A 20313-nucleotide genomic window follows, 5' to 3' on the forward strand; every position below is an offset into this window, starting at 1 on the left:
ATAAGACCTACCCCGAAAATAAGACCTAGTACTATTTTTGGGAATTGCTAAAATATAAGACCTACCCCGAAAATAAGACCTAGTTGTGACCATTCCCAGGGCCGGTGGTGGCATAAGGGGGAACTTGAAGAGCCGCGGGAGAGGCAGGAGAGAATCAGCGGTGCCAACGAAGCCAGTGCTAGAGGAAGCGAGGCGGCTCCGAAGGGAGCAGAGCCGCATAAGCCGATGCCTCCTCTATAGCGCCGGCTCCTGTCACAGGCGGAGTGATACCAAATGCACTTCGCCTGTGAGGAATCGATAGTGAAAGTGCGCTTCACTAATTCTGGCCAGCAATTGGTTAGCAAATTGCTCTTGGAAAGGTACGGCACCCCTGATTGCCCTGATCACCATATTGTTGTACATGAATACATGTAGACTTCTCTACATGAATAAGAGTTGATTGTTGTACATTAAAAAAAAAATAAGACCTACCCCAAAAATAAGACCTAGTGTGTTTTTTTGAGCCAAATAAAATATAAGACAGTGTCTTATTTTCGGGGAAACACGGTAGTCAGCTCAATTAAGCATATTTAGTTAAGCTGGCAGCATATCAGAGGAGCCCAGTGCTCCTCTCTTCTTGCAGTTGGCAGGGCCACCATTACAAATCATATACACTGAGTGACTGATTATTATGACCACCTGACGTTTGTAGGCAAATTAGCTATAATTAACTATAATTTTGCGCTGAAATTGCTAGAGGGCCAGACCATTATAAATAGGGAAGCAGGTTGTTTACCACGACAGTAGAAGTGATTTTTTCGGAAGATAAACAACGTAGGGTAAACAACGCGATTTAACAGCCTTTGAACGTGGGATGATTATTGGCGCTCGGAGCAATGGGGTATCAGCAACACAGCAGAATTCGTTAAATGTTCAAGAGCAGCTGTTGTTAAAGTGTTTAAAGACACGACTATCAGCTGAAAATCTGGGTCTGAACAAGCAAATTGTGGCCGTCAGCGACTAGTCAATGTTAGGGCAGAATGGAGAGTGGCAAGACTGGTACAAGACAACAGAAGGGCAACAGTGCAGTGTCAGATTCCTCGCATCACCTTTCAACATCTCGTGGAGTCACGAGGCGGCCCAACGAAGTCATCTCGTGGCCCAACGAAGTACTGATGTGGTGGTCATAATAATCTGGCCACTCAGTGTATGTGGCCATATAAGGTCAATGATGTACAAGCATCATTGTCATCATCATGTACAAGTACAAGCATCCCGACCCTTTGTTTACGTGCAGTTGCAGTACAGGGAATGCCCTAGCCTGCAGCTGATTGGGCGGGTGGTCCCATGTCTCTTTCAGGTTTGGAGTAAGTGTTCATTGACTTGTTTCTGTACCTTGTCCATCAGTCAGCATCCTTAGTGTACCAAGAAGTTTGAACTGCACTGGAGGCATCTCTGAGCGCAGTAACATTTGGATCCGATCTGCCACCCCTTCTTCCAGCATCTTCACTTTGTTCATCACTGAAAACAAAGTTCCTGGTCATTGTCAAGGTACTTACTGCGTTTATTATCCTTCATGTAAAAGTTAGGGACAATCTTAAAACTGCAGACACCAAGCAGCCAATCTGAATTATACTTCATTTACTAATTGTTTTAGCCAGATGGTAAAATGACCTATGGATTTATAGCTGAACTCTAGGCAGATATGTGACAAAAACACCATTCAGTGGTGTGCATTTTTAAGAATTAACTCCTAAGTTTAGTGTCACTTTAAGTAGGTTTTAGCCACGGGCATGGTTTAACCATACTGTAAATGATTGTCAGAAGAGCGTCAGCTCTATACTTGTTCTGGGACACCAATTTTGTTCTCTGGCTTTCATTTTGATACTTTGACTAATGCTGTCTAACATTTTCAAAAGGAGATTTCAGCAATGGCAGCATCCATTGATCTCTCCATCCATTGATCTCATTCATTGACAATATGCCTTTAGGCCTGGTTAACGTACGAGCGGCCCAGAACTGTGCGTCCTGGAACCTTGCGTTTGCCACGCAGCCCCATTGATTTCAAAGTGGTCATATCCATGCAGCAACCATGGCAAAAAGGCACATATACCTTTTTGTGTGATAGGCCACCCGTGGCTTTTTGCGACTGTGTTTCTGCGCGATAGCACCAATGGAAACGCGGCCCAAAACCGCACAGATTCCTAGCTGCCATTAGAAATGAATGGCACTTTAAGCGCGTGAACCAGGCCTTAAGTGATACATCCTGATAACCTCCCTGGTTCTGGCCCATGATTGGACAGTGAAGGAGCAGCACCACAGTGATGTGTCATCCCCCTGCTCTTTCCTCCCTACAGAATGTTCCTTGGCAAATCATGTGGACTGCAGCACTCCTTATTGTGCCCTAGTGCAGCCCCCTTCTCCCAGTCTGAATTCTGCTGTACTGGGAAATACAATGGGGTGACAACAAGTAAAAAATTAGGTAGTTGTACTAGTTATATTTAAAAAAAATTGAATGAACACATATAACTGCATTAATTGGTGGTTATTTTTTGTACCTGTCTGGAGTTCAGTTTTCAGTTACAGCTATTGTCTTAATCTACTGTCACAAATTGTCTAAGATGTAAACAATATCGTCTCTTGTATGATTGAAGAATCAGTTCAGGATGTTTGGTATGCATTGTCTATAAGTACCTTCAATCTTCAGATAAAGCATGTTAAGAAATAAGCATTTCTTTACACATAAGCTCCACATGCAAATTAGATACGCTGTTGGGAAATGAGCATTGCCAAGCTCTGGGCGAGGAATAATAAAAGTGGCTTAGGTAGGAACATAGCGAAAATCTGGCCCTGGGTAGTCTAAATTAATAAGTCTTATCTCTGGCAAGATACACCTATATGAGCCCTTACAGGTGCCAGTCACATTTAAGGGTTTTATTCTTTATCTTTAGCATATTGATTTGATTTATGGAATGAATTAAATTCCTTTTCTTAATAATAGCAGATGGAAAATTTCTAATGAATTGGCTTGTAATTCAGATGAAGGCCAATTAGCATGCTTATTCTCCATGAGCAATGCTCTAAAAGTTAAATCCATAGTTAACACTAAATAGTCTGTTCAGTAGTCAGATACATGCCTGCACCGTTCCTTGCTATGATGTGGACAATGAAGGAACACAGCAATGACCCCTGCTGCAAATATCCCCCTATCTACCGTTCCCAGGCCCGGCTGTGTGTTGTTATACAAAAAAAAAGCCATGGATTTGGTAATTATTTTTCTTGCACGCTTCATAAGGTAATTGATGGATTACATTGCATGTGTCCTTCTGCTATGCCGGATATGATGGATGACTCGCTTAACACTCCCGCTTACAGCGTTTTCCGACTGCAGGAAGAAAAATCTTTTCTAATGCTTTTTTCTTCCCTCCCATCTCCATTGTCCTAATAGATATGGGGGCATTTGAAACTTGACAATAATTCAAATTAAAATGTTTTAGAATCAATATATGCAAATCCCTAAATTACATTTTAAAAACGGAAAGCACTCTCTCTGACAAAAAGTATTTTTGCCCCTTGTTGTTGCAAATGACAGTTTTAAACTCTTTATAGGCTAATGAGATGTCAGTGTAAGGGTTAAAGCCCAGGGACTTGGTAGCTGGAAGAAATACAGAAGGATTAAGTGTTCGTTGAATCCGCCATGGATTATATTACACTGCTCGAATTTATCACAGAAAACATGAATTCAGAACAGAACCAACGGCATAAGTAATGTTCTCTACTGCTTGAACATTTGCTCAATATGTCATTCTCTAATAGTGCTGTGGTAAACATTACAAAATGTCACCGACAGAAGGAGGTGTCTATGCTTTTGGGGACACGGAATGCTAAGTGTGGTTGACAAGCAAGGGCTTGGTATTCCTAGATGCAATAAGCAGGCTGCTTACAAAGTACTGGTTAATGAGATGGCATTCATGGGAAAAGTAATAAAAACGGAAAATAGCAGTAAGGCTCTCATTCTTCAACTTTTTTTAAATGTAGCTTCATATCACAATTGAAAACAGCTATCTCTTGCAACCTACTGTAAGTAGCTTGTTTTAAGGGTTACTTGATCACATAGTCTCACCTACAGTTTGTACACACAAGTCATTTTAATGCAATGTATTTGCTATGGGTTTAAAGCTGAACTCCAGGCAGATATAGAAAACACAGATTAATACAACTGTGTATTTATTATTAAATCAGTTCATTCACTTTGTTTTTACATTTTGTAATGCAAGTGCTGTACCTGAATTTGACCTGGTGTCAGTCTCTTGCAATTCCCTGTATGGCAGCATTTAATCTGAGAGAGAGAAGAGTGGGACTGTAAGCCAATCAGGTGTGTATACACATATACTGATAAGGTACACGCTGATAGGAGAGTTCAGAGTGAGCAGAAGCATAACTTTATCAGTTTTCTGCTGCTCTTTTCCTGTCCAGTCAGCAGGCTGGTGATGAAGAGAAGACACCTTAGCAGTAAATAGTGTCATCCACCTTGGCGTATAGTCTGATGGACTGAATGTATTAAAAAACAAATCTTTTGACAGGTAAAACAAAACACAAATCTGGCAGAACGGATCCTGTATATGTATTTCATCTGTTTGTACATGTTTGCCTACATTTCAGCCTGGAGGTTAGCTTGTATAAACACTGTCTTTGATGAGTGGTAATGCCACCCAGTACACATCCTGCTCAATGTATGTGCTTCAAGGGTGAATATTGTTGCGCAATATGTGAGCAAGTTGTTTGTTTGGAAGCCCAAATCCTAAAGAATCAACTGGCAACACTGCAGAGCATAAACAACATGAAAAGAAGTTTGGACCTCACCCATCAGGTGCTCATGGAGACCAATATAGAAGAGGATAGGGATATGCAGGTGCAGATGCCAGGAGCAAGTAGCTGGGATACGGTTTGAAAGCTGGGAGGAGGGACAAATGTTATAGATGCTAGTTCTCAATTGATACACCCCAAAAAGTATGCCCGGTTGCATGATATTGTGGATATTACTCAGGTTTAGCATTGCTGGAACAGAATATCCTCTACTAACTGCCAGAGGAGGGACTGCTCCAATAAAAACTATAATAACTTTGAATCTGCGGATCATATATTAAGATTAACCGCATATAGGGGCGTGGTTGGAAGAAGAGGTGGATGGCCGCATACTAAAGGCACTTCGACATTAGTGTGTGTCCGAGGCTAGTTACCTGTGCACAGAGGGACTTTTATTGGTATACTTCTACTCCTCTATCTCCCGGTGAACCCCAATAACGATGGGCAAATGCAAGGGAAAGATCCCAGAAACTTACTGATTTTTTCCAGACCGCGGGCTGGCTGAGCAGTCAAGATACTCTGGTAACCCCTGATACTCCTGATGATACTAGGGACTTGATTGACCCAATTGACGACCACCCTACTGCCGGCAGTCCCTTGGTAGATACTACAATGAAGGACCTGCTTGTATAACTGCCTAGCTCTTTGCACACGGACATGATTTCAGTTCTACAGCAACTAGAGGGCAACATTAGAAATCTGGGAGACATAGTGAGCCATACTGAGGATAAGATGGTCGAATACACTGAGGCCCATATCGATCATTGACGCTCATAAAGATACAACGAACAATCTGAAAGTGGTCTCTCTGTAACTTGCGGATTTGGAAGATTGTTTGCGACGCAACAATGTTAAATTCCTGGGGTATCCCAGGGAATACTCCTCCTGCAGATCTATGAGAAGACATGTAAAATCTGCTTAAATCTCTTCTTACTTCCTTGTATGACTTTGAATATATAGTGGACAGGGCACATAGACTGCCTAAATCTAAGTTCCTTCCTGATCACCTACTAAGAGATGTTATTGTCTGCATACATTACTACCATGTCAAGGAAAAGCTGATGGTTATTGCTCGTAAAACCTTGTTTCTGCCTCATCCCTACTTGCATCCTACTCTCTACAGTGACTTGTCTCAAATATTGGCATGAAAGAAGCTTCTACTTATTACCAAATCACTACGGAACAACAAAGTAAGCTACAGGTGGGGATTTCCTACTAAACATCTTATTACTCACAACTGTTGTCTCAGGGGGGAGTAGGTCTTTAAAATATACATGTATATTATTTATCAACAATGTTAAGCAAAATAGTAGATTGGATAGCTCATACAGACACCAAACTTTGTGTAATACTAGATCAGGAGCTGATCCTGAACCCCTTATCAGGTGCATCCGCGGGCGAGCAGCACAGAGGGAACCCGCTGGCAGGAAGCAGCCGGAAGGGTCCGAAGGCAAGGTAACCAGGGGGCAATCCAAAGAGGTAGTCGAGGGTAATCCGAGGTCGAGGCAGGCAGCAGAGGGTCAGAAACGATAGGCGGTCCAAGGTGGAATAACTCAGCAATAAGCCAGAGCTCAGGCCAGGTTTTTATAGCCAGGGGAGTTAGGACCACCCCCCGGTCACCGAGGCAACCAGGAGGCTTCCTTCCTCGGGAACCAATGGCAGGCGAGAGAGATGAAAGGTGTGTACAGGGAACCTCCCCCAGCAAGGCTCACACCTGATGCCTAATGGAGCAGGAGTGCTACACACGTGCCCCCCGGGGATGCGCACGCAGCCTGCGTACCGCGCATGCGCACCCGCCGTGCGACTCGAGCATGCGTACCCGCAACCCGGGCACCAGGAGTTCTGCCAAGCTGAGGGGAAACCCGTGCCCTGCGCCGTGCCCAAAGCAGGGGCAACGCCCCCTGCTTCCTGACACCCCTTGGCGGCAATACTGTGGATTGAACCTAGGAATAGATTGTCTGGAGCAGAAATCCCCACACTAATACAGAAATGTTTAGAAATATGGGATTGGTCGTGGGGGGCGTGGCGAGCTGCCGAGTAAGATGGCCGCGATCTGTAGGAGCTCTGCAACACCCGGTCACGAGAGTAATAATTAGCAATCTGACTCACCCTGCACACCACCGGGATCTCTGACTTTCCTCCCTGATCCCTTGTGAAACTCCGGGCAAAGTTATAAGGCACTGTAAGCGGCAGAAAGACGTGAGGAAACAACAGACACCGAGACGCGGCATACCTTAGATGGCGGGCGCACGTGCTACTCCTGAAGTACCCGCGTCTCCACTTCTCCTTTTGGACACTCATGACTCGTCTTCTCTGGACAGTCTCCCTCTTACACAGGGAGATGACCTAGAAGACAGCAGAGATGCAACTCTTTTGAAAAAGTTCCATACTATGCCGCACACTGAACTAGCAGCGGTCACTGAGAAGTTGAACGAGACCCTAACCAGACCAGATTGAAAAGAAGATGGATGATGTGATTGAGGTGATGGAATCCCATTAACAGGACTTGGACACTGTAAATACGGATCTCATCGCCATCATGGATAAGGTAGAGGACATGGAGAACAGGGCCCGTCGCGGTAACCTCCGCTTCTGTGTACTGCCAGAATCCATAGAAGACATACAATCTGCCATTACAGCCCTTCTACAAGAGCTTGTGCCATCGATGCCTATCGATCGCCTGGAGTTCGATCGCATACATAGAGCCCTGGCTCCCAGATGACAGGATGGCCCCCCGAGGGATATAATTGTTAAATCTACATTCTACCGTACTAAGGAAGAGGTAATGCACTCTGCCAGAGGCTGAAAGGAGCTTTGCTTCCAAGGACACACGTTCCAGGAATTTCCTGACCTTTTGCCAACCACCATACAACGCCATTCCTGGAAATATTGCGCAAACCATGATGTCGCCTATAGATGGGGTTTCCCCTTTAAACTTATGTTTACCTCGTATTGGTTACCTCATTTTAAGATTGCACCCAAAACGAATATGGGTGTATAAAGTTTTCCTTAAATTGTTATTACTGACCTGGTATGAGCGTGTTTCAATTGCCTCTAAGTATCCACTGTTCTCCCTATAAATCCTGGTGTGTTATATGCAAGTTTAGTTGAAATGTTGCTCTCTTGAGGGACTGGGTGGTTATCAACCCCCCCTCCCCCCTCCATGAGACTTATGGGAAGAAGATAGTTTGTTCCATCTTATCACCCGTAACACTTGTCCTTAGGGACAGTTCTACATTTTGATAATTTTTTTATGTTTACCTTTCCCTTTACTGGGAACCTGTTTCTCTTCTTTATCCTAGCTTCTTTTCTTCTCTTCTTGATCCATCAGTGGTCTGGAATACACACTACCAGCTACATTCTCCCCGGCTGTACGTGAGTTTATCCTCCTACAGGGTAGTTGCCCGACTTGGAGTACATTTTTCTCTTACTATGTTTATTTACCATGGCTACTAATTTTACTGTATTCTCTCATAACATCCAAGGTCTGAATTCTCCTCACAAATGCAATAAGGCATTTTCTTACTACTCCTCATGTCATGCAGACATAGTATGTCTACAGGAGATTAGGTTTTCCACCTCCTCCTGCCCCAAATTTCTCCACAAACACTTCCCCACCTTTTATAGTGCTAATTTCACTGAAAAAAAGAGGGGGTGTGCTGATAGCACTACGGAAGAATCTGCCTTTTGTTTGTGATAAGCAAATTTCAGACCCTACTGGTCGCTATGTGATCTTAATAGGGACCTTATATGATGTAGACGTGACTATTGTTTCTTATTATTGTCCCAATACCCACCAGCTTAGATTTTTGTCCCACCATTCTAGAGGCATTTTACTTCTGGGTGGGGATACTAATCTAGTCCCCCCTCATATTAGACTGCCTTCACCACTACAACTGGTAAACTCCTCCTTCCTCACTATATTGAATGATCATCACCGGGTGGATGTTTGGAGGGAAATGAACGCGACCACTAAGGACTATACCTTTTTCTCTAACCCCTACAACTCCTTCTGTAGAACAGAACATGTGTTCACTCCACAGAGCACTTTGACTGCATTCCTCTCTGCTCGCATTAAAACTTGTAGGCAACCTTTTGAAGTCTTTTGGATGTGTAAAAGTATCAGAAGCTATTGGGGCTTGTTGTTTCGATTTCTATCTTTGCTTATGGCCATTCTAGTTCCCCCTTGCCCCCAGTTAGCCCTTTTGAGTATAGGAATAGATGTCTATCCAACCAATTTCAGAACAGTAGTACTGCATTTTCTTTTTACAGCTCTTTACTCATAGCATCTAACTGGAGAATGACCTATGCTCCTACTTTACAAAAAACTATATCTCACGTTAAATTGCAGTGTAATCATGAAAGATTGATTGTAAATAGATTACACTCCCAGAAACAGTTTCACTCCAAGTGGAATGATTGGATTTTATTTGTGAAACAATAACTTTAAACATCCCATTATGTAATGCTTTTATTCTTTGATGCTTTTATGGCCCACAAGTCGCCCTTGTTTTGTTTTATTTTGCTTTATTCCTTTTCTCATTCTCTTTTCCTCGAATTCTCTATCTCCTTATATAGTTATTCCTTTCTCCAGGTAGTTCCTAATTGTTTATATTAAAGTTTGTGTAACATTTAATGTTTTATCCTTTCTACGCAATACAAGTACAGATGTTTCATGCTGATGAATATTGTTAACCTCAAATTTTATATCTGACAAGCTACTTATGGATGAGTACAATTTATTGTGATTATTTCAAGCCTCATTTATACATCTGTCTGTATGGCTCATTTCAACAAAAACGTAAAAAAATAAAAAATAACTGTATATATAGCTGCGCCTCAAACGTAATCTGCACATACCAATTTCGAAGTGTCCATGAAATCCAGGAAACTATAAACATATGATTCCCCTTCTGACCCACCGATTATTCATAAATTAGGTATGTTCAGATACCAAGTACTGTACTTGGTACAATACAAGTACATATACAGATACTTTTCCAGCTCCAAGACTAGACTAGAAAAATTCAGAAGTTAGGAGGCAGCTGTCATTTGTAAGGAGCATTTGTAAGGAGACTAATGATTTCAGGACAGTGGTGGAGCACCAGAGCCAGGTCCCAGCTGCAAACGCTGCAACCCTGGTAGTTCTCATGAAAATGCCAAGTATCGGCACTAATATCTGAACTGGTATCTGAACAACCCCATCATAAACATATCAAATTTAGAGTCCACATGAAGCAAAGGCATACTAATCTATAGTTTATTCGGGGCTACACTTCAAAAATAGATTTATTAATATGAAAAAACTGACAGATTGGAGGGGGCAGGGGCAAGGATCATAAAATGCTTAGCCCTCCTGCTCACCCTTCCTAGTCCTTCCTTATTTGGCTTATGGGCTGGGTCTGTGACACCCCCTAGAGGACCGACAAAAAGCGACTGCCCAGGGCTGTCGTAACACCAAAGCTCTTAACATGAAAAGAAGAAGCAGCCGTCACAGCCATCAGAAAGACAGACAGGATAATCTGTCACTGGAACCATGATTGTTGAACAGTATGCTGTTTACTGGGTGCTCTAATTTTACACATTGTGGATCTGGTGAATAGGTTGTTGGGTGGGGCTGGGGAGGACCCAGCTGTCAGGGTACACATTGGTACCAATGAAAATAATAGAGGTAGATGGAGTGTCCTAAAAAATGATTTCAAGGACTTAGGAACAAGGCTTATGAAAAGGACCTCCAAGCTAGTATTTTCAGAAATACTCCCGGTACCACAAGACACAACAGAGACGCCATGAGAGATAAGGAAACTAAATAAGTGGCTCTGGAACTGGTGCAAGAAAGAGGGGTTTGAGTTCATGAAGAACTGGGCTGACTTTTTGGTCAGTTACCAGCTGTATTGTAAAGATGGGCTGCATCTAAATGTGAACAGAGCAGTGCTGCTGTGGGAAAGAATGGTTAGAAAGTTGGGAGGAGCTTTTAAACTAGGATATGGGGGGAACGCACAGTAAAGAATATAAGACATGTGCGCTGACAAAAAAATTTGTTTTGTTTGGATTCAGATTTTCGTTATTTTTGTTTTCTGGATTCGGGTCTGAAAGTCAATTCGTTTCAGGATTCTGATGGATTTCGAATTTTCATTAGCGGTAGTATATACAAATGTTTGTTAACAAATTTTCGACGCAGCAGAATTACTTACTTTTTTTGTTTACAGTCCGCAGAAGAAAAAAAAAGAAAAGTGTGAGGTTCCCCCCAATTGATACCAGACCATTTAGGTCTGGTAGGAATGGTAGGAAGGATTCCCCCCAGTTAAGAATAAAAAAAAGTGTGTGTGGTTCTCCCGAAAGTCATACCCGTCAACCCCCATAAATGAGGTGTAACGTAAATTCCAACCAGACCCTTGACCTGAGCACAGGCCCAGCAGGGCAGGAAAGGGGGGGGGGGCAATCAAGCGCCCCCCCCCTCCCTCCGCCATACCAGGCCTGGTGCCCTTGGCATTGGGAGGGTGTCCCCATGCTGATGGGGACAAGGCACACTTCTCCACAACCCTGACCCGGTGGTTGTGGGGGTCTGCGGGTGGGGGGTTATTTGCATCGGGAACCCTTTTAATTAAGGGGGCACCTAGATGCCGCCACCTCCCCTTTTGAATGAGTAGGGGTACTTGCACCTTTACTCATTCACTAAAGGGTGAAAAGTAAAAGTAAATAAAGAAACCACACATTTTGAAAAAGTCCCTAAATTAAAAAACAAAACAGTCAGTTTTTAAAAAGTCCTTTATTAAAAAAAAAAATATGGCACCATCTATGCAATCCAGCATCAATCATGATGAGCGACGCCCACCGACTCGCCCAAATAAAAAAAGTTCCACTGCATGTCGAACCTGACGAAAACTAAGATATGTACACAAATGCCAGGAGCCTAACAAATAAAATGGAGGAGCTAGAACTAACATTTGTTTTGGACAAAACAAATGAAAAGGGAAAAACCTTTTTATTTGTTTTGTTTGATGAAATGAATAATCATCCTGTTTTGGATTCCGAAGCTATGAACCTATGAATCCACTGTCATGGAAGGAGCCTTGCGTCACATGATGTCATACACAGGTATGGATGCTGCCATCTTGGACACAGCAAGATGATGGTATCTGAAGCAATGGAATTTCAGAAAGTGGTGGTATTCAGAAAGGCTTGATAACTCACATGACTGGGCTGCAAATATCCAATGGTACAATCTGTTAAGGGGCAGGGTCATTGGAAGGGGTGGAGGGGTGTGTATGTATGAGCAATCTAAAAAGTGAATGTGAGAGATGACATTACTAGGATTAGAGTCATTTTGGCTAGAGATATATGCTACATGCGATTGATGCGAATTGTAAATTGATTGTGGGCACTGGCGGAACTACCAGGGTCGCAGCAGTCGCAATTGCGACCGGGCCCTGGCGTTCTGCCACTTGGGGGGGGGGGGCCCAGTGAGGAAGAAAAGGGCCCCACCGAGAGAGTGCCGCACAGTCGCCCGCAGCATGTACTGACAGCTGTGCGGCAGGGATGGGAGAGACTGTCACCAGCAGAATATGCTGCAGGCACCGCCGGGCAGCACATTCTGCTGTGTACATATATTATTTCATATGGTATTTCATATTCGCTGCCATAGATGGTATATTATTAACAGTCACAATTAACCATTACAAACAAATACTTTGTAAATAAATGCCGGTTTCCTCGGTAATCCCGTCTGTACGCAAGCGCAGATACTGGGTCAGCGTTCGACAGAACACCGCACTAAAATTTTAAACAATCGGCTGCCCGAGGTCCCGCGCTTGCTGGGGTCCTCGGCAGCCTTCCTGTTAATCTTGCACCGGGGTCCTGAAGGTTCTAGTTACGCCTCTGATTGTGGGTTTATGCTATAGGCCCCCTAACAAAGGATGAAGAGAAGACTAAGCTCCTATTACAGCTAAAAATGGCTGGCAAACAGCGCAATGTTATCATTATAGGAAATTTCAATTATCCTGACATCGACTGGACAAAATAAACTGCACACTCAAGTAAGGCTTGTTGTTTCTTGAATTTTTTCCAGGACAATTTCAGGAATCAACTTGTAGAAGTCCCAACTAGAAAACATGCTCTGCTAGATTTAATCATTTCTAACAACATGGAGGTGGTTGCTGATGTAGAAACTAGTGAAAACGTGGGTAATAAAGATCACAGGATGATTACGTTTTCAGTAAGATACAGAAAAGACAGTCATGTTGGCATGGCAAGAACTCTAAACTTCAAAAAGGCAAATTGCAATGAGCTATGTTCCTTACTAAATGATACCAAATGAGACCAAATGTTTTCTTATCAAAGAATAAGTAGGACAAGGATAAGTGGGAGTATTTTAAGAACATACTACACAATAGCATTCGCCAGTATATCCCATTAGGTAACAAATATAAAAGAACAGATGTTAAACAAAGGTGGCTTCATCCGAGGGTAAAAAAAAAATATATATAAAAAATTGCTTTAAAAAATGTGAAGCGGAAAGGGTCAATATTGGCATTCCAGAGATACAAAGATTGCAATAGGAGATGCAAGAGCCGAATCTGGGCAGCTAAAATACAGTAGAATATGAAAAACACATTGCTACAGAAAGTGAAACAAACCCACAAAAATTCTTCAAATATATAACTAGTAAAAAGGTAAGGACAGAACATCCGCAGTCACTTCAACACCCATTCGCAAGGGGCATACCAGTAAGGAAGTGCAGTAGGATTTCCACAGAATCATACATACACACACACACACACACACACACACACACACACACACACGATGAACTAGATGGACCTGTGTCTTTATTCCACCTTAACAATTATGTAACTCTATACATACGTGTAGTAATGTCCTAAACCATATTAAAGAAAAAAAGGGCATACGAGTGCACAAGGGCATTAAAAAGGACAAAAAACAAACTCCTAATTAAGGTATATGTAAACTTTTACAATTGATTTCTCATTTTTGTTTATTTTGGTCTGTTAAATTGCAGTTGAAAGCTTTATGTTATATCTGTTGGATCAGTGCAAAAATATACCTGTTGAACCTCAAAAAAACCTGTGAGATGATAACTGTTCTCTGCCTGTGCTAAATCTTTTTACTGACATTGTTCCCAGTTCTCTTTTGTACTGCAGAACCACCTCCTCTATTATTGAGGAGAGGGTAAGTGTCCTAGGGTAACAACCAGGAATGCACCGATACTAGTATCGGTGCCGATACCGAGTATTTGGGTGAGTACTAATAATCGCCCAAATGCTTCAATACTTACCCCCGATACCCAGCCAGTATCAGGGGTAAGTACTGGCATCCAAGCCTTACATAACCAAGTGCAATGCAAAGTGTCGGATGTAGTGGTGTAAAGCACGCCACCACTGGACTCTAGAGAAGTGGAAACGTGTTCTCTGGAGTGACGAATCACGCTTCTGTCTGGCAATCCGATGGATGTGTCTGGGTTTGGTGGTTGCCAGGAGAACAGTACTTGCCTGACTGCATTGTGTGGTGGAGGGGGATTATGGTGTGGGGTTGTTTTTCAGGGGTTGGGCTTGGCCCTTTAGTTCCAGTGAAGGGAACTCTTAAGGCATCAGCATACCAAGACATTTTGGACAATTTCATGCTCCCAACTTTGTGGGAACAGTTTGGGGATGGCCCCTTCCTGTTCCAACATGACTGCGCACCAGTGCACAAAGCAAGGTTCATAAAGACATAAGAGAGCGAGTTTGGGGTGGAGGAACTTGACTGGCCTGCACAGAGTCCTGACCTCAACCCGATAGAACACCTTCGGGATGAATTAGAGCGGCGGCTGCGAGCCAGACCTTCTCATAAAAGTTGAAGCTGTTATAGTGGGCCAACTCAATATCGAACCCTATGGACTAAAACTGGGATGCCATTAAAGTCCCAATACTTTTGGCAATGTTGGCAACAATATTGGGAATATACTGTAGTGTGTGTATGTATATACATTTTTTTTATTATTATTTTTTCCCCCAGAAGTGCCAGAAATGGTACTGGAACAGGTTGTATTTAGGAATTGTACTGGTTGAGATCAGACACTTGTACTGCCACTATGATTGGTTCTGTACCTTTTGCCTGTGATCCACTGTGACCACAGGACTGTGTGAGTGCACACATTAGTATAGTTCCTGGAAGGTATACAGGTGACGGTTGCCACCTGTCCGGGATTGACTGCCCATATGCAGCCGCACTTAGTGCACAGTACGGGTGTAGACCTCCACTGCCTCTCCTCGCTCTTTCTCCAGGCTGTCTCTCCTCACTCTCTCTCCAGGGTGTCTCTCCTTACTCTCTCTCCAGGCTGTCTCTCCTCACTCTCTCTCCAGGCTGTCTCTCCTCACTCTCTCTCCAGGCTGTCTCTCCTCACTCTCTCTCCAGGCTGTCTCTCCTCTGTTTAGATACAGTTTTAAAAGCTTACATTACCTGGTATGGCAAGATTGCGCAGTGCACTCAGAGCAGCGTGCTGTACAGCCACGTCTCCATTCTCAACATGTTGTTCTAATAGGTCTAAAAGTTGGTGGACAACTCCAAGCTGTACCATCCGTACACAGTTACTGTCTGTTAAAACAAGAAACACAAGCAAAATGTATGCCATAGAAAAATGTTGGTAAGTACTACTTAAGGTTTTCTAAACACATACATACTATGGAATATTCACATACTGCACTAGAGGCAGATTACAGAGTTACCAATGATGTGAATTCATGTTGTTTAATCTACCTTTGTACATTTTTTTTACATACAAATAAATAGGGTGGCATGCCAAATATACACTAGTTGTATACACATACACTGTTTTAACAAAAGATGGGCACAAGGAGAATCAGTAAAGTGTGACATACAACATGGGACACAAGTGAAAATTCCACTGCTAGTAAACACTGTTAATGAAATTACGAAGTGATGCTAATTTACTTTGTCTCCTTCTCCATAGTGGCAATCATCCTCTCCATTACGCCATTTGTCACCTCCATTCACCTCTCCATAGTGCTGCTCATTCCCTTCTCCGTAGCACTGTTCATTTACTCCATAGCACAGATCATCTTCTCCATAGTAATGTCAGGAATGTCACCAGCACACTGAAAAATCGTGTCCAAAACTTCTTTATTCACACATTATGTCACATTACAATGCAACATTTCGGGGCCACACAGGGTCCCCCTTCATCAGGGGAATGTCAGTGTCTCCTATTGCTAGAATCCTGAGATTTGTACTGTGCATGTCCAGATTGAAGAGGCAGAGGCTCGCAGTGGCCTGGATCCGCAAGCATGGATGGGAGGGGATAAGATCTGTCAGGTAACGGCTGTACGAGCAGCAACAATTCTTTCCTCACTTGCTGAGAGGTAAAGCAGAGGTTTTTCGGACATTGGTAAGAGGTCCTGAATACACAGCCATTAGGAGTTATGTTAGATATTCAGATTGTTCAACCGATGACTTGTATTCTTGTGTACTTTGTTTACAGTATTATGTCATTCTGATGTCAGGGGGGAGTGGAAGGCTATTCTTCAAATGTTTTCACTGGTTATTGCACCATTACGTCTGATATATAAGGTTGTGGATTTGGTGGAGCATTTGTCATATTAAGCCTGATGAAGGGGGACCCTGCGTGGCCCCGAAACGTTGCATTGTAATGTGACATAATGCGTAAATAAAGAAGAAGTTTTGGAAATGATGTTTTGGTATGCTGCTGATATTCCTGACATTACTTTGATCATTTTTTGCAGTCATTACAGTGCCTGTCTCTTCACAAGGGTTATCGGAAAGGAGTGCGGCAAAACGTTCAAGCAATGATCATCATCCCCACTCCCCTGACCCTAGTACCATTCCTCTGCTTCCCCTCTCTTCCCCAATAGCACTGCTCATTTTTACCCCCTCTCCTTTTCATACTGCCGTTCATTTCCTTTGCTCTCCAATGTGTCTACCTTCACTAGGTTGACAGGGCCACTTAAATACATAAAATCTCTTTGAATTTGCCTTACAAATGCAGCACAAAGTTTGATTCCAAAGCAATAGAGGACTTCTCAAGTCCCCCCCCCCATCCTCCCATAAATAATGATTTGCTAATCGATTTTATAATATATAAAATAAATGTTATTACAAGATATCAGATTTACAATTCCACATTGAACAGATGCTTGAGTTTAAAACATTTACCCCTCTATAGGAAAATACTGAAAGTCGTGGACATAAATCTATAAGTGTTATGGGGACTTTTAACACTACAGTATACACCCCTTTCAATGTCTATTGAAATGAATACAGAATTTCTCTCTGAAATTTGCTCACTCTTGGCTTGGTTAATATTCATACACCCACCTAGCATTTCAAAAAGGGGGAAAACCTGGAGACAAGCTGGAGGGCAACTTCTAAATGTACAATATAAATCTTGCATAGACATCTAATGCGTACCAACACCCCTCACATGCATGATGCATAGATATTACAACTCTAAAACTTTTTTCATATGTATATTTTTCCACCCTAGTCCCTTCCCCTGTTCCTTTCTTAGCCATTCCTTCCCTCTTCTTCTCTCTTTTTAACTTTCAGATTCCCCCTAGACGTTTCCTTTCTCTACTGTTTCAAGTGTATTCTGCATAATGATCTAGCATACTATCTTCCTGTCTATGCAGGTTACCAGTGCTGTTATTAAAAAGTGCTCTGAGTTCTTTTGTAAATTGCAATTTTATGGCCTTTCAAGTTATTTGTGTTGATCATTTGACATGTTTTTTTTTGTAGACATTATTAGTATGGTTATTTTTAAAAAAAAGTAAGGAACAAATGGGAAAGATACATGATCTAAGCAGTTTTGGACAAGCATAATTGTTGGTGCCAGCCCAAGAAGTTACAACATCTCAGAACTGTTGACAGAATGTTTAATATACTATAGTTTGAACTGTGTAAAATAGGAAAATAATTCAATAATCAGAAGTTGTCCATGTAAAAACACAATTTTATCTACAGGAGGAGTAATTATTTGCGCAGTTCAACACTTTCTATAGGTTTCAACGACAGTAGTTTAAAAAAGGCATATCTGAATGCCCAACACATTGAGCCTTAAAAAGGATACTGCAGAAGCACATGGCAGATTCCACTTAGAGTAGTAAAATGAGGATCACCATGATTGGATGACTGGAGCAAATCTTGATTTCTTCTGCCACATACAGATGGAAGGATCGAAATTTGGTCTATAAAGCATAAGTCCTGTGGAATGAGGTGGGTCAGGAGGTTTGCAACATGAATGTCTGATGTGTGGTAGATATATCTGCAAAAAGTGTATGTTTAGTGACAATGGGTTCACCAGACAGGAAGTTAGGGTAAATCTCTGAAAGCAATATGGAGAAAAGCCCTAGTGAGCAGTAACAACCTGCCAGATGTTATAATCCTTCCCCACTCTATTCGGAAATAAAAAAAGTTTGACATAGTTGGTTTGGCATAAACTTTAATACTATTGTTGCCACATAAATCATTATCAGGCTGCTGTAAAGACAAAAGGGCGTCTTACTTTACAGTATACATACAGCATATGTGACAACACACAGACATATAAAATAACTAAACCAAATCCATTTTAACAGAATCTTAATATGTGCTTCCATGTAATTATATTAGGACATATAAAGACATGCAAAAAAATTAATCTCTATTGGAACAGAATCTGAAGACATTTTAATTTCCTTAGCAGTACTTGTTTTCACAAATGGTATTGAACATTAATTAGTGTGCAAGTAGATTTTGTAGGCATAGAATAGTAAAGGTTATTTTTAAAGATATTACCCTATGGCTTTCCTCTTTATCTCCTGAGTATTCCATTATTCTGTATCATGAAACAGAGTCTGCAGCTGTCTAGCGAACACATGGCTTTATGTAATCTAGCCATTCTTCTTTTTTGACTGTCACAATCTCCTTTTAATCTGCATCCACCCCATAAACCTAGCCGCCAGTACCAACAGATTCAAGCTTTTCAATCTCCACTCTGCGAACATGTCAGACACTTAATCTTAGTCCAGTTGGGATATATCCTAATGGAAGTAAGCACCTTTAGGAGCAGTAGATGGGAAGCTGCTATATCTATCAGCTCCGAGCTAAAATGCTTCATCATTCTGTGAAGGTTAGCAGCGGAAAGTAGGGCACTGCTCTCCTCCCACCCCTGTTCACAGTCACTACTTTTTAACTTGAAAGTGAAAAACCATAGTGCCCAAGGGAACTATTAGACTGTAGAGTGAAAGGTGGAATAGGGGACACGGAACACAGGCACAGACTAATAATATTAAAAAATGGCAAAGCCTCATCGCTTTGGATAAAATACGTCTTACGCTAAAATAATGTCTGTATTGTGCAGAAATCTCTTGAGTAGAGTTATGTAGAGTGGGATAGTTCTGTTTTAGGTGGAATTTGTTTCTTAAATGCACCATATTTTGCAATTATAGGCCTAATCAGAAGTTTTAAAAGGTAAGAGTAGGACTTCTGTGTTGCACTTGGCTTTTCATTCGGTCAGGCTGGATCTCATTGAGCAAAGGACTTACATTTGTGTATTTTGTATCCGGGAATGCAAAACAGGGAATTTTAGCAGACGGGCTAGTGTGAATATCTGACACAGAGAGAATAATTTGATTCCAAATTTCCCATACTTTCCAATTTTTTTTTATTTCTTTCAGAGGTGCTGTTGGAGACTTCCTGTCAGGTAAAACTGTTGATGTGCTGACGCCAGCATCCAACTTTATTGTTGTTTATTGCTGTGTTTGTGCCTTGGTGCATGCCATAGTTTCTCCCTTTTGTTGTGAATTAGTATATAGTTCCCTGTTAGACACTCCCTGCTTTACCACACTCAGGGCTGGCCTTAGGCTTTTTTTATTTTTGTATTATTTTTTACTGTTGGGTGGGGGGGGGGCTTCGGGGAAATATTAGGGGTCCAAAGAGATCCCTGACATTTCCCTTTTAAAATAGAAGAGAAATTGAGGACACCAAATCCTCAATTTCTTTTTCTGCAGCCTCAGCACTCAATGAATGGGAAGCACTCAGTACAGAGGCTTCCCATTCATTCAGAAACTGATGATAGAGAAATATCAGCTGTTTCTGAATGGGGAGGAGCCTCTATAGTGAGTGTTTCTCGCAATTGAGGAAATCTTGAATGAACAGGCTGTGATGTAAATCACAGCCTGTTCATTCATAACTGGGGACACATAGTACTATGTGTCCCCAGTTATTTACAAACACTGGAGTGATCAGACGATCGCTCCAGTGTTTGTCCTTCTCACATGGAGGATCGGTAAATATAAATGCTATTTACCGATCCCCCGCTCTGTCAACTGACAGGATGACAGCGGCTCCGATCTCCTACCCGCTCAGCCATCCTGACAGCTGCGGGCGCGGCTTCTCTCCCCCTCACCGCTCCGCCATCCTGACAGCAGGCAGCGCTCCCTCCTGCGCACTGTC

The 20313-nt window shown here is 42.2% G+C and overlaps 1 protein-coding gene across 2 annotated transcripts in view; it reads right to left on the reverse strand.

Moving 5' to 3' along the window:
* LOC108786602 (rap1 GTPase-GDP dissociation stimulator 1-like) overlaps positions 1 to 20313 on the reverse strand; it is a 150543-nt gene that overhangs the window by 16383 nt on the left and 113847 nt on the right. For both annotated transcript variants that reach the window (XM_018555926.1, XM_018555925.1), the window contains exons 9-10: positions 15304 to 15438; positions 1375 to 1500 (exon numbers count right to left, since the gene is read on the reverse strand). In XM_018555926.1, the coding sequence (XP_018411428.1) occupies positions 1375 to 1500; positions 15304 to 15438 (261 nt within the window). The remainder of the gene's footprint in view (positions 1 to 1374; positions 1501 to 15303; positions 15439 to 20313) is intronic.

Source organism: Nanorana parkeri, unplaced genomic scaffold (assembly GCF_000935625.1).
Source record: "Nanorana parkeri isolate BGI_ZX_2015 unplaced genomic scaffold, ASM93562v1 scaffold218, whole genome shotgun sequence".
In the NCBI taxonomy this organism is placed as follows: Eukaryota; Metazoa; Chordata; class Amphibia; order Anura; family Dicroglossidae; genus Nanorana; species Nanorana parkeri.